A 13,356-nucleotide genomic window follows, 5' to 3' on the forward strand; every position below is an offset into this window, starting at 1 on the left:
AGCAATGGGGCAGCGGCGGCAGTCTCTGGCCGGGGCGGTGCGGTGCAGTAGGGCGGTGCGGTGCGGTGGTTGGACTAAGGACCGGCAGGGGGAGAGAAGCGGGCGGGATCGGCGGCATCAGGGGGGTGTGCTGAAATAGCCGATAACTTATACCGGAATATTGGTATAAGTTATCAGCCTTAAAGTCCACAGAGTATCGGCCCTAGAAAATCGATATCGGTCGATCCCTACTTTGAACTGTTCAATGTTTCTGCAGATTCCGCTAGGAAATGAATTGCTTTCTATGAAGACTTTGCATCTCTGTGCGTTCCTAGAGCCCCCGTAAATCAAACCGTAACATATCCGTTTTTTTGGCATGCACCAGTGTTTCCCACCCAGGGCGCCTCCAGCTGTTGCAAAACTACAACTCCCAGCATGCCCAGACAGCCGAAGGCTGTCTGGGCATGCTGAGAGTTCTAGTTTTGCTACAGCTTAAAGGAGTAGTCCAGTGGTGACTCAGTGGTGAACAACTTATCCCCTATCCTAAGGATAGGGGATAAGTTTGAGATCGCGGGGGGTCCGACCGCTGGGGCCCCCCTGCAATCTCCTGTACGGAGCCCCGACAGCCCGCGAGAAGGGGGCGTGTCGACCTCTGCACGAAGCGGCAGCCGACACGCCCCCTCAATACAACTCTATGACAGAGCCGGAGCGCTGCCTTCGGCAATCTCCGGCTCTGCCATAGAGATGTATTGAGGGGGCATGTCGGCCGCCGCTTCGTGCGGGGGTCCACACCCGCTATCTGGCTGGAGAGCCTGGCCCCTGTACAGAGAGATCACAGGGGGCCCCAGCGGTCGGACCCCCCGCGATCTCAAACTTATCCCCTATCCTTAGGATAGGGGATACGTTTTTCACCACTGGACTACCCTTTTAAGGCACCCTGGGTGGGAAACACTGGCGTACACAATAGCATGTTTGACCATGTTTTTGTATACAGTAAAATTTAACGCACTGTAGCGGGAACAGCAAGAGATAAAAATTAGCCAAACAAGTCACGACTTTGTGCCTGTCACATGACCCCGTTAGATTCTTATTTACTGGGTCTATACACAAGGTACATAATGGAATATTGTACATACTAGGGGAGATTTATTGAAATTTATGCACACGAAAAGTTGACCAGTTGACCATAGCAACCAATCAGATCGCTCCTTTAATTAAAAAAAAAAGGCCTTTTGAAAAATAAAAGAAGCGATCTGATTGGTTGCTATGGGCAACTAGTCAACTTTTCCTCTGAACGGGTTTTGATTAATCCCCCCAAATAAGTGTTAATTCTGTAGACTACACCAGTAATAATGGAACACGGCTCCCTTTGAACCAGCAGTGATTGACATCTACTGCGCTAGTGTGGCTGATGACGTCACGTCTCATGGGCGGGACCTATACCTTCACTGACAAGCCTATCCTTCTTCCGTCAGCCGTATAATAGCTGTCTATCTTATTGCCTGAACATAATGTTTTCTTGTTTTATTTTTTTTTCCAAAGATGGCGTCTAGTGGTGTACATGTGTCTCCTTACCCATAACCTATCTCCGATACTAGTTATATTACGTTTCGCGTCGTCTGTCCCTGCCCCGGGTCACTGATATCCGAACAGGCAGTGATGTGGACAGCCCTGCAGGGTTGATGTACGGGGGAGGCGGGGCCTGTGTTCTCTCTTTCCGCTGGACCCGCCATCTTGTAAGTAGCCGCATGAGAGATCGGGCTCCCGGGGTCAGGGAGAAATTCTCGGTAATCCGCGGTATTCTCGTGACGATAGCGGCCGCTGTGTGATGGCTGGGGCACGGGGTACCGTCGGTGCGGACAGAGGGGGGCGCTGTGTGCGGGATAGAGCTGCTTTACGGCGGACAGTGTATGGTCTGGTGTGCTCGGGCCGACTGCTGGGGCTTGTGGTTCAGAATTGTTGCAGCAGAACTGAGTTTGTTCTGTCTATAGATGTCAGGGTTTATAAAGCTGTTGCAAGACTACAACTCCCAGCATGCCCGGACAGCCAAAGTGAGCTGGCCCTTTAAAGGGGTATATCAGCTCCTATTAACTTGACCCTATATGAGGGTCTGACCAGCTATGGCTGCTCCATGTAAGCTCTGTACTGGATTATCCCTGGTAGCTCCAAGGGCAGTGTTGTCCAACCTGGGTGCCTCCAGCTGTTTCAAAACTACAACTCCTAGCATGCCTGGCAGTTGTTTTGCATTAGCTGTAGGGCCACAGGTTGGACTTCAGGCTCCAGACCAGTGTTTCCCAACCAGTGTGCCTCCAGCTGTTACAAAACTACAACTCCCAGCATGCCTGGATTGTACTGGTTGGAAAGCAATGCTATAGGGATTGAATGGCATGTGTGCTGTACCTCCATTCATTTTGGGGACACTTGACATCCTCTGAGGATGGATCCCTGCGCCCCCCCCCCTCCAAACACTGATCAGCTAGTTATCCCCTAAATCGCTGGTCTCCAAGCTGTGGACCTCCAGGTGTTGCAAAACTACAACTCCCAGCATGCCCAGACAGCCTTGGGCTGTCTGGGCATGCTGGAAGTTGTAGTTTTGAAATTCCTAGAAGCAGCAGTGAATATCACTTTACGGCAATCTTCTGGGCATGCTGGGAGTTGTAGTTTTGCAACATTTGGAGGTCTGCAGGTTGAAGACACTGCCCTATACTGTGTTAAGTTGAGTGTTTCATCCTGTAGCTCTCCAGCTGTTGCAAATCTACAACCCCTATCATGCCCTGACAGCCAAAATCATGGCACCTTCACGATCTGTTTGGAGGCATGTGTTAGTGCGAGCGTCAATCCATGTTTGCCTTTGGACAGCTTATTAGTGGTGCCAAGTAATGATCTACTGATCAACTTAGGACTTGTTCACATCACTTAGGAGCTTGGGTTACTGATTCTGTTAAAATTAGAGATGAGCGAACTTACAGTAAATTCGATTCGTCACGAACTTCTCGGCTCGGCAGTTGATGACTTATCCTGCATAAATTAGTTCAGCTTTCCGGTGCTCCCGTGGGATGGAAAAGGTGGATACAGTCCTAGGAAAGAGTCTCCTAGGACTGTATGACTGTATCCACCTTTTCCAGCCCACGGGAGCACCGGAAAGCTGAACTAATTTATGCAGGAAAAGTCATCAACTGCCGAGCGGAGAAGTTCGTGACGAATCAAATTTACTGTAAGTTCGCTCCTCTCTAGTTATAATGATGGGACTTTAATTCACTGTAAGTAATGTCTGGTTTTTATTTGTATGGAATTTTGAACTGAACACAAATAAAAACTGAGAATTATGGAACTTTAGCAGAGCAAAAAATCCTGTCAAATAACTGGAGAGAAGTGGAGTAGTGATACCTTTTACGGTGTATAGATTTTAAGCTTTCATGACCTTATGTCCCTTCGCCATGTATGTTACAAAGTAAATGAAAAGCGTCTCTCAAATACAATTTTAAAGGGGTACTCCGCTGCTCAGCGTTCGGAACAAACTGTTCTGAACGTAGGAGCCGTTGCCGCGATCTCGTGATGTCATAGTCCCCCCCCTTTACGTCACGCCCCACCAACTCAAGTCTATGGGAGGGGGTGTGATGGCTGTCACGCCCCCTCCCATAGACTTGCATTGAGGGGGCGGGGCTATGAAATCACAAGCTCCCGGTGCCAGCTCCAGCGTTAGGTACAGTTTGTTCCAAATGCTGAGCAGCAGAGAACCCCTTTAACTGACACGGTTACAAATAAGAAACAAAATGATTAACATAAAGTCAATGGGACCTGCAGGATCCATTGTTGTGTTTTGTGGCACCCTCCGTTCAGCCCAGTTATTAGTGTCTAACAATGTGAGCATAGCCTAATCTGGTCCTAAGCTTTAAAAGCCCTCTGAGTAGTCGGTGATGTTTTGGGTACCTAGGAGTGCACTGCATCCTTATGTCACTGTAATCCTGTATGTTTGGTCTATGGCTTCTGCTTGGTAGATGTTACAACAAATTTATTTTATATATTTTCCCCCCCCCCCCCTGCAGTAAGGTGCAAAAATGACGAACACAAGAGGAAAAAGGCGAGGAACCCGGTATATGTTCTCCAGACCCTTCCGTAAACATGGTAAGTGTCCTGTGCACCACATGTCATGTAGAGGTTTGGCTTAAAGGGGTACTCCGCCCCTACATGTTATCCCCTATCCAAAGGGGATAGCGCATAACATGTCTGATCGTGTGGGGGGATTGATCTCAATGTTGGCGATGCAGGAAGCCTGGGGCTTCAGTGACTGTGACGCTATGCCCCTTCCATTCATGTCTGTGAAGGGGCTTAACGGCTAGGACACAGCCCTCATGCCTCCTCCCATAGACATGAATGGAGGCAGCGTGGTGGCTGTGTTTACCAATCATCTCCGCACGGAGTGGAGTTTGCTCCGTGCACCCGTTGACTAGGAAGCCTGCAGGGGCCGGACCCCCCGATCAGATGTTATCCCCTATCCTTTAACATGTCCATCGGTGTAGTACCCCTTTAGTGGAAATACAAATTGGGTGGTATTGTCATGGTTTGAGTGGCTTGCTGAGGTATCTGTAGTTTTGACAGGAAAAATAACGTGTGTGTGTGTGTGTGTGTGTGTGTGTGTGTGTGTGTGTGTGTATAGGAGTGTAGTTGGCGTTAGTGCAGATGTGAGCAGAGCTGTAGCCAAATGATTTTTAAATATTGTTCAGCTGTGTTAAATGATGTTTCACCTGTAGTGTCTGTATTTTGAGTCAGGAGACTTGCCATGACTTGTACTTAACCCCTTAAGGATGCAGGACGTAAATGTACGTCTTGGTGCGGTGGTACTTAATGCACCAGGACCTACATTTACATCCTGTGCATAACCGCGGGCATCGGAGCGATGCCCGTGTCATGCGCAGCTGATCCCGGCTGCTGATCGCAGCCAGGGACCCGCCGGCAATGGCCGACACCCGCGATCTCGCGGGCGTCCGCCATTAACCCCTCAGGTGCCGGGATCAACACAGATCCCGGCATCTGCGGCAGTGCGCGATTTCAATGAACGATCGGATCGCCCGCAGCGCTGCTGCGGGGATCCGATCATTCAGAACGCCGCACGGAGGTCCCCTCACCTTCCGGCTCCCGGCGTCTCCTGCTCTGGTCTGAGATCGAGCAGACCAGAGCAGAAGATCGCTGATAACACTGATCTGTTCTATGTCCTATACATAGAACAGATCTGTATTGGCAATCATGGTATTGCTATGAATAGTCCCCTATGGGGACTATTCAAATGTGTGTGTAAAAAAAAAAAAAATAAATAAAAAAAAAGTAAAAGTGAAAAATCCACTCCCCCAATAAAAAAGTAAAACGTCCGTTTTTTCCTATTTTACCCCCAAAAAGCGTAAAAAATAAATTTAATAGACATATTTGGTATCGCCGCGTGCGTAAATGTCCGAACTATTAAAATAAAATGTTAATGATCCTGTATGGTGAACGTAAAAAAAAGTCCAAAATTGCTACTTTTTTAATACATTTTATTAAAAAAATTATAAAAAATGTATTAAGTTTTGTATATGCAAATGTGGTATCAAAAAAATGTACAGTTCATGGCGCAAAAAATGAGCCCCCATACCGCCGCTTAAACGGAAAAATAAAAAAGTTAGAGGTCATCAAAATAAAGGGATTATAAACGTACTAATTTGGTTAAAGTTTTTTTTTTTTTTTTTTTAAGCGCAACAATAATAGAAAAGTATGTAATAATGGGTATCATTTTAATCGTATTGACGCTCAGAATAAAGAACACAGGTCATTTTTACCGTAAACTGTACGGCGTGAAAACGAAACCTTCCAAAATTAGCAAAATTGCGTTTTTCTTTTTAATTTCCCCACAAAAATTGTGTTTTTTGGTTGCACCAAACATTTTATGGTATGAGTGATGTCATTACAAAGGACAACTGGTCGCGCAAAAAACAAGCCCTCATACTAGTCTGTGGATGAAAATATAAGAGTTATGATTTTTAGAAGGCGAGGAGGAAAAAATGAAAACGTAAAAATTAAATTGTCTGTCCTTTAAGGCCAAAATGGGCTGAGTCCTTTAGGGGTTAAAGGGGTTGTCCAGCAAAAAACAACCTATATGGTGTTAAGTATAATAAAGCAATTTAATAATGTTATTAGTCATAGTGCAGAGATCTTCCATATCTGCTGTGTTCTCACTTGTAAGCTGTGATATCACATCACAGGCTCTGAATGTAAAGAGCTCTCATCAGCATGGGACATAACATGATGCAAAGGGAGAGCTGATATTGCTGCTCAAAAGCTTTGATTTATTAGCTAAGGTAGCAGAAAGTCAGTGGTTTTCGTCAAAACGGTCTCCCTGCGGCCTAATTTAATCATTACTCTAATGAGCAGTAATACAATCTCCTCCACATCACTGGTCTCATCCTGTGCCAAAAGGAGGAAAGAGGCGGGGGTGCTCTTTGCATTCAGATGTTGTGACGTTACAGCTTACAAGAAAGCATTACATCATTTTTTGTTTAGGTTGTTTTGTTGTACAACCCTATATATGTGTATATGTGTGTGTATATATATATGTGTATGTGTATGTGTATGTGTATGTGTATGTGTATGTGTATGTGTATGTGTATGTGTATGTGTATATGTATGTGTATATGTATGTGTATATGTATATATATATATGTATATATATATATATATAATTATCACAAAGAGATAAGCGGAGCGATTCACCCATTAGTAGAACATTAATAGAAAACTTGTGGTTGCAAACGTGTCACTTCTCTGGTCTTGACTTTAGTCATTGAATGCCAGAGAGGAGGTGGAAGATGTTACGGGGGATTCAGGCGTCGGGCCACAGCCATATTGCACAGTTTGGTGCTTCGTCAGGCCCCTTTTTACCTTTTTTGTATCTACCCGACAGATGTAGGCCACACCTATTACATCTCTGATCCTGTAACCTCTCTTGCAGCAGGCACCCACACCTTGCCCCTGTGAATAATTACACCTAGGGTGTATACTAAATGTATACTTTGGGAGTACCTCTCAAGAAGTTGAATGAGAACTTTAGTACATAATTTCATTTGTGAAAACAAGAGTTTGAGAAAATGGGATGATGTATAAGCTAAAAACATGTCATAATAAGTCTCCATTGTTTCTTTCTCATTGGGGTGATGGCCAGGTAGGACTGTTGCGTTAACTTGCACAAACAGAATATCCATAACACTGGTGACATCTGTGTTTATCTGACTCATGTAGAAATGACACATTTGAGCAGACCCTGTGGATCTATTATCTAAAAGTAGGTTATACACCTAGATGTGGATGTCACAGGACAGCAACGCTAAAAAAGGTCGTGTGTGTGTACATGGAGGCCTCAAAGGCTTTGGCTGCTTTCACACTATAAAAATGCACCCGTTATGAACGCCCATTATAAAAAGAGGGGAAATCTGCAGTTATACGGCCGGTACAAAATCACTAACTGCTATTAGAAAATCCCTTTATAGTCTATGGGATTTTTCTAATAGCCGTTTTAACCCGTTATCACCCGTTAATGGCCGTTATTTTGTGATGGGCGATAGTAACGGGAGATTTAGTACATGCACTATTTCTCCAGTTCATTCGCCAGTCACGAAATAACAGCCATTAACGGGTGATAACGGGTTAAAGCGCCTATTAGAAAAATCCCATAGAGTATAATGGGATTTTCTAATAGCTGTTAGTGATTTTGTACCGGCCGTATAACTGCTGATTTCCCCTCTTTTTATAAGGGGCGTTCATAGCTGATTAAATACTTTGTCATCTGTATAGATTATCATTGCACCGGACTTACAACCAGTCTGACTGACTTAGTTTTATTCAGTTTTTAGTCCATGGTGCTCTGTGATGAGCTTTCTCCTTACTATTTGCTTTTTAAGTAAATGTGAGTAGATTATTTCACCGGTTCTGAGAGCGCAAACCGCATGTCCTTGTAAAAGAGGACACCAGTGCAGGGGTTTTATCCAGTCTTATGTAAGTAAAGCCTAGTCATGTATAAACTCCTTTTTTTCTTTTTTTCATCAGGCGTTGTCCCTTTGTCAACATACATGCGCATCTACAAGAAGGGCGATATTGTGGACATTAAGGTAAGAGCTGGTATTAGTAAAACGATGAAATACATAGCTGATCACACTTCAGATTTTATTTAGATTTGCCTAAATGATTAAAACCCTAGTAGAATGAATTCTCCCATTGTGTTCTACAGACTGTAGAAATGGCCACATCTTGGTTCTCTGCTCCAATGTCACTTCGACCAGGATTCTAGTTTCCTTATGTCCTTTATATAGTCCTGAGTGCCTCCAGTTGTCTCAAAACTACAACTCCCAGCATGCAGGGAGTTGTCGTTTTGCAAAAGCTGGAGGCACACTGGTAAACACTGATCTAGTCTGTAGTATTCAATGCTCATTGTGCTCCATGATGACCTCTCCATACTATTTGCTTTCTAAGTAAATGTGAGTCAATCATTTCACCGGTGCTGAGGGCGCAAAACTACATTTCATTCTTTTGAACTTTAAATCCCTTCTGTAGTCAGGTTTTATTTGCGTTGAACCTGGAAAAAATCTTTAATGATTGAGGTCTGAACACTGACCAATCAAAACTTAATGTCTGTGACATGTGAAGTTTTGGTAAATGACAGGGATACTTTTAGGTCAAATACCCCCTGAAAGGACAAGGGGGCACTCCCTCCATCCGGAGAAGAAAAGGTTTAGTCTCAAGGAGCGACAAGTCATCTTTAACATAAGAATTGTAAACTTCTGGAACAGTCTACCTCAGGAACTGGTCACACCAGGAACAGTTGAAAGATTCAACATTAATGCTTATTCAGTAATATAAAATCACATCCCTACCCCTTCCCTTCAATTCCTTGGTTGAACCTGATGGCGGTACAACTGCTCAGATGACAATATAATGCCAAGTGGGTATCCTACACGGGTCCTAGTAATACTGAAGCTAGTGCACAATATACTGGGTGTAGGATGGTTGCAGAAGCAGCTGTACTGCCCAGCGTATAGTTCTCTAATGCTGGAACAACCCTTGAACGTATCTTTTGTGTTAGGCTGGGTTCACATCACGTTTTTGCAATACAGTTCCCGTATACGTTTTCAATTTGAAAACCGTACGCAACCGCATTGAAAACCGTATGCATTGACTCCATTGAAAACTGTATACCAAAAGATGCATCCTTTTGTCCGTTTTGCATCCTTTACAGTTTAGTCAGTTTTTTTTTCCTGTATCCAAAACTGTAGCCTACCAGTTTTTGGTCCGGGTGAAAAACCGTATTAAAACGTTTTTTTTGTTTTTAACATAGGAGTCAATAGGAACCATACAGAACCCTATGTGTTCGGTTCCATCTGGTTTTCACCATACGGTTTTTGACTTTGCACAGTTTTTTTTCTTGGAATTTCAATCAAGTAAAGCTTTAATCATAATGGAGTGAAAAGTTCAAAACGTTTTTTTTTTTTTCTTAAACGGATGCAACCGGACCTATTTCAAACTTATACGGATTAAAGTTTGTGCAAACGTTTTCATACAGTTTAGTCAGGTTTTGAGGAATGTTTATTTATTTATTTATTTTTTTAAATAAAAAACCTGATACGGGAACTGTATTGCAAAAGTGTGGTGTGAACCCAGAGTAAAACAATGTCTCATTTGCCCCCTTACAAACTTGTTCTTTGCAGGGTATGGGCACCATTCAAAAAGGCATGCCGCATAAGTGTTACCATGGCAAGACTGGCCGGATCTACAATGTTACACAGCATGCTGTGGGTATCATTGTGAACAAGCAGATCAAGTAAGTGAATCTATTTTATATCCTGTATATTCGGAGCCCTTTCACTTTACCAGTTAGGTTTGTGCATATCTGCATTGGTCATTCAAAAGGGCTACATCAGACATCCTCTTAAAACCCAAGCAAAATCTCCCCGTATCTTGCTTGTGTCCTGTCAGAGGAGACAACACTGCATACTGTATATAGCCTCACATAGAATAAAGTACGCTGCCTAAGATATACCTTGTGATCAGCTACTTATTATGAAGATCTTCTCCTTTGGGCGGTGAAAATATTATGGTAAAATGGCAAACATTGTTTACATTGTCTAATGGCAGTATTGTTCCCCTAAATCTTGCATTTTGTTGCACTATGGAGAAATCTGTCCAGGTAGCTCTATGGTGAAGTTGCTATAGAATCATCAGGAGTGTGGAAAAGGTTAATAGCTGGCCACGGTGAGTGCCGCATGCCGGGCTATTAGCGGTGGCCCCTGGCATCTGAAATCAGCTGGGGGCTGTCAGGTATGGAGCTGGCCTGAGTCGGGAGCCGCTGCGTACACCGAGCGCCGGTGTGGGTGCAGACTTGTGTCCCATGCAAGTCTGCGCCCGCTCCTGCACCTCACACGGCGTTATAAAAATAGTCAGTCCGGCTCTGCTTGCCCGATACAGGGCTAAATGTATGAAAAATTCACCTGCCTGGCGCACGGAACTACATGTCCCGGGCGTCGGGTGATAGGATTTCCACATCCCTGAATCATGTCTCAGACTGTCAACAATTTTCCTAAAGACCAATGTTTACCAGCCAGGGTGCCTTCAGCTGTTGCAAAACTACAACTCCCAGCATGCCTGGACAGCCAACGGCTGTCTAGGCATGCTGGGAGTTGTAGTTTTGCAACAGCTGAAGGCACCCTGGCTGGTAAACATAGCTGTAGCCTTATAAAAACAAAACAGATCTGTCTGTGGGCCATTCTGTTGAAGGGTTGTCATATATAACATTTCCTTCTGGTTGTTAACCTAATATAGCAGTGTAAAGTTGAAGCAGCACAGGTTACAAGTGTCAAACGGCATAACACAAAGCTGCTGCCATTTGGACTTGTTTTAAATGGTCTAATAAACCCTGTAGATGGATCCTAACCACTTGTATACATTGTATGGTGGCAGGGGCATGGTCTGGGTTTACATGTTAACACTGCGGGGTAATACTATACTACGGGGTAATACTATGCTGTGCATAAGAGAACTCCAAAGTACAGTAGGAAGCATATAAAATCCACATCCCTCACCTGCACTTGATGACAAACTCTTGCCATGTGGTAAACTATGTTCTGTTTTGTGAACACCGCCTTAAAGGGTTACTCCGCTTCCCAACATCTAGAAGACAGAGTTCCTGAACGCTGTATAAGGGCTTCCGTGTTCACGCCCACCCCCTCGTGACATCACAGCCTGCCCCCTCAATGAGTCTATGGGAAGGGGGCGTGACGGCCGTCGTGCCCCCTTCCCATAGACTTTCATTGAGGGGGCGGGGTGTGACATCACAAGGGGGCGGGCGTGAACACGGAAGCCCTTATACAGCGTTCAGGAACTCTGTCTTCTGGACGTTGGGGAGCAGAGTAACCCTTTAAGATGAAGATCCCTATTAGGGTGCTGTTCTATTTGAATAGTATTGTTTGGGATGTCCCAATAACATTTTAAGACCATTTTAACTACTTGCCGATACCAATTGCCAATATTTTTTTCAATGTCACGTAACTTTTTTTTTTTTTTTTTTTTTTTTTTTTTTAATGGGGGGGGGAGTTTTTTGTTTTTGAGGGTTTAAAAAAAATTGTATATATTTTTATGAGAATATTATATAATTTTTTTTTTTCTTGAAAAGGGGGTGATTCAAATTTGACTAGGGAAGGTGTGACTTCACATTTAGAATTATTACAAATCTTTCAATATTTTTTTTAGCCCCCATAGGGGATTATTGCAATCTATAGATTGCATACACTGATCTATAGTATAGCGTTGATCACTTATCGGCACTCCTTTAATACTGCCTGCCATGGATGGCTGCAGTAAAGGGGCAATGATCAGACAGCATGGTAAGGGACCTCTGGCCATCCCCCTCAGCTGATCGGTGATCCCGATCAGCAACCCTGAGCTAACAGCAATTAATCTCAGGACTTTAAGATGCGCCTGAAAGGTTAATGCGGGTCCTGGTTATGATGCACGCTCAACTGCTGAGCGCTCTGCATAGCTAGGTAGTGGGCGCAGGGCGTAAAATTTACGCCCCGCGTCCTCTAGGAGTTGATCCGTGCTTTGCAGTCTGCTTACCGCACCTCTGTGATATCTGCCGGCGGGGGTCCCGCTGGCAGGTATCTGATTAGCTATCGGACATTTGCACGGTTGAAAGTACTCGTGCAAATGTCCAGTATGGGGGACATCACTAGTATTGGTCCAGTATAGCAGTTGATGTGATGGAGTTAGCACAAGAGCTTCCTGTAGTTTATGAAACCACTTACAGTATTTTGCTTTCTGTTTTAAAGGGGTAAGATCCTTGCCAAGAGAATCAATGTCCGTGTGGAGCACATTCGCCACTCCAAGAGCAGAGACAGCTTCCTGCAGCGTGTTAAGGAGAACGAAAGGAAGAAAAAGGAAGCAAAGGAGAATGGCACTTGGATCGAACTGAAGCGTCAGGTATGTAGCAGCCGGTTAGTGACCGGTGACCGGACTTGTAGGTGCTCAGTGATGATCCTTCTCCGCGCTATTTACTGTAATGGTAAATATGAGGCAGTGATTTCACCGGTTCTGAGAGCATTTGCAACATTAGTAGTGGCTGGAGAAGTCTAATGCTTATTAGTAATTTTTATATATATATTTTTTTCTTTACAGCCAGCCACACCAAGCGAAGCTCACTTTGTGCGCACTTATGGAAAGGAACCTGAGCTCCTTGAGCCAATTCCCTATGAGTTTATGGCATGAAGTCACCATTAAATCCTTGTTCTTTTTGGAACCCAATGCTTGTCTGATTCTTTGTTACATTGTATTACACCGATTATAAATGGAAATTACATACTGTCCTAGAAGGACTTTATTCTTGCAGCATAAGCCTCTTGCTTTCTAAGCTTGCATTGCACACTCCAGCTGTAGTCGTAGGCATTTGGAACGCCAACAATCCTCTCTTTACTGCTTTGTTCACTGCTGGAGTGTGCGGTTTTGAGTTCTGAGCTCTGAGGCTTTTTTCCCTGGAAAATGCTACAAAACTGCTCGTGGCTTTGGCTTCACCAGTAAACTAGCAGCATGGGCCGGGATTTACTATTGTAAATGCAACAAATTCTAGTGCAAGATGCACCAAAGACATGTTTGCCTTACAGTTTACATACTTGTCAAAAAAGGTCTGACACGAAACCATGGAAGTCAGTAGTTGACAAAGTCTATGAATGAAAGATTAATCAAACAACCTCAGCCACTGATAAATCTGGTGCATTCTTAAATATTAAAGGGGTACTCCGGTGGAAAACTATTTTATTTTTTTTAATCAACTGGTGCCAGAAAATTTCTGATTTGTAAATTAATTCTATA

At 44.1% G+C, this 13,356-nt stretch overlaps 2 protein-coding genes and 1 non-coding gene across 8 annotated transcripts in view; 2 read left to right on the forward strand and 1 right to left on the reverse strand.

Moving 5' to 3' along the window:
* Positions 1–2,039, reverse strand: part of MTIF3 (mitochondrial translational initiation factor 3) — a 28,114-nt gene extending 26,075 nt beyond the window's left edge. For 2 of the 6 annotated variants that reach the window (XM_056561800.1, XM_056561803.1), the window contains exon 1: positions 1,324–1,409. Coding sequence is in view for 1 of the 6 variants with exons in the window: in XM_056561799.1 (XP_056417774.1) it covers positions 1,587–1,729 (143 nt within the window). In the remaining 5 variants the exon portion in view is untranslated. Of the gene's footprint in view, positions 1–1,323 lie in introns of all 6 variants that reach the window. The other 4 variants (XM_056561799.1, XM_056561806.1, XM_056561805.1 and 1 more) reach the window with 4 other exon arrangements.
* A 1,941-nt stretch (positions 2,040–3,980) lies between these two features.
* Positions 3,981–12,787, forward strand: RPL21 (ribosomal protein L21). The gene is made up of 5 exons (XM_056561807.1): positions 3,981–4,104; positions 8,050–8,111; positions 9,705–9,817; positions 12,321–12,471; positions 12,667–12,787. The coding sequence occupies exons 1-5, from the start codon at positions 4,038–4,040 to the stop codon at positions 12,754–12,756; spliced, it is 483 nt and encodes a 160-aa protein (XP_056417782.1). The 5' UTR covers positions 3,981–4,037; the 3' UTR covers positions 12,757–12,787.
* LOC130359773 (small nucleolar RNA SNORA27) lies at positions 9,849–9,983 on the forward strand. The gene has a single exon (XR_008890455.1). It is a non-coding gene; the product is annotated as a small nucleolar RNA SNORA27 (small nucleolar RNA).
* Positions 12,788–13,356: the final 569 nt, after the last annotated feature.

This window comes from Hyla sarda, chromosome 2 (assembly GCF_029499605.1).
Source record: "Hyla sarda isolate aHylSar1 chromosome 2, aHylSar1.hap1, whole genome shotgun sequence".
Classification (NCBI taxonomy): Eukaryota; Metazoa; Chordata; class Amphibia; order Anura; family Hylidae; genus Hyla; species Hyla sarda.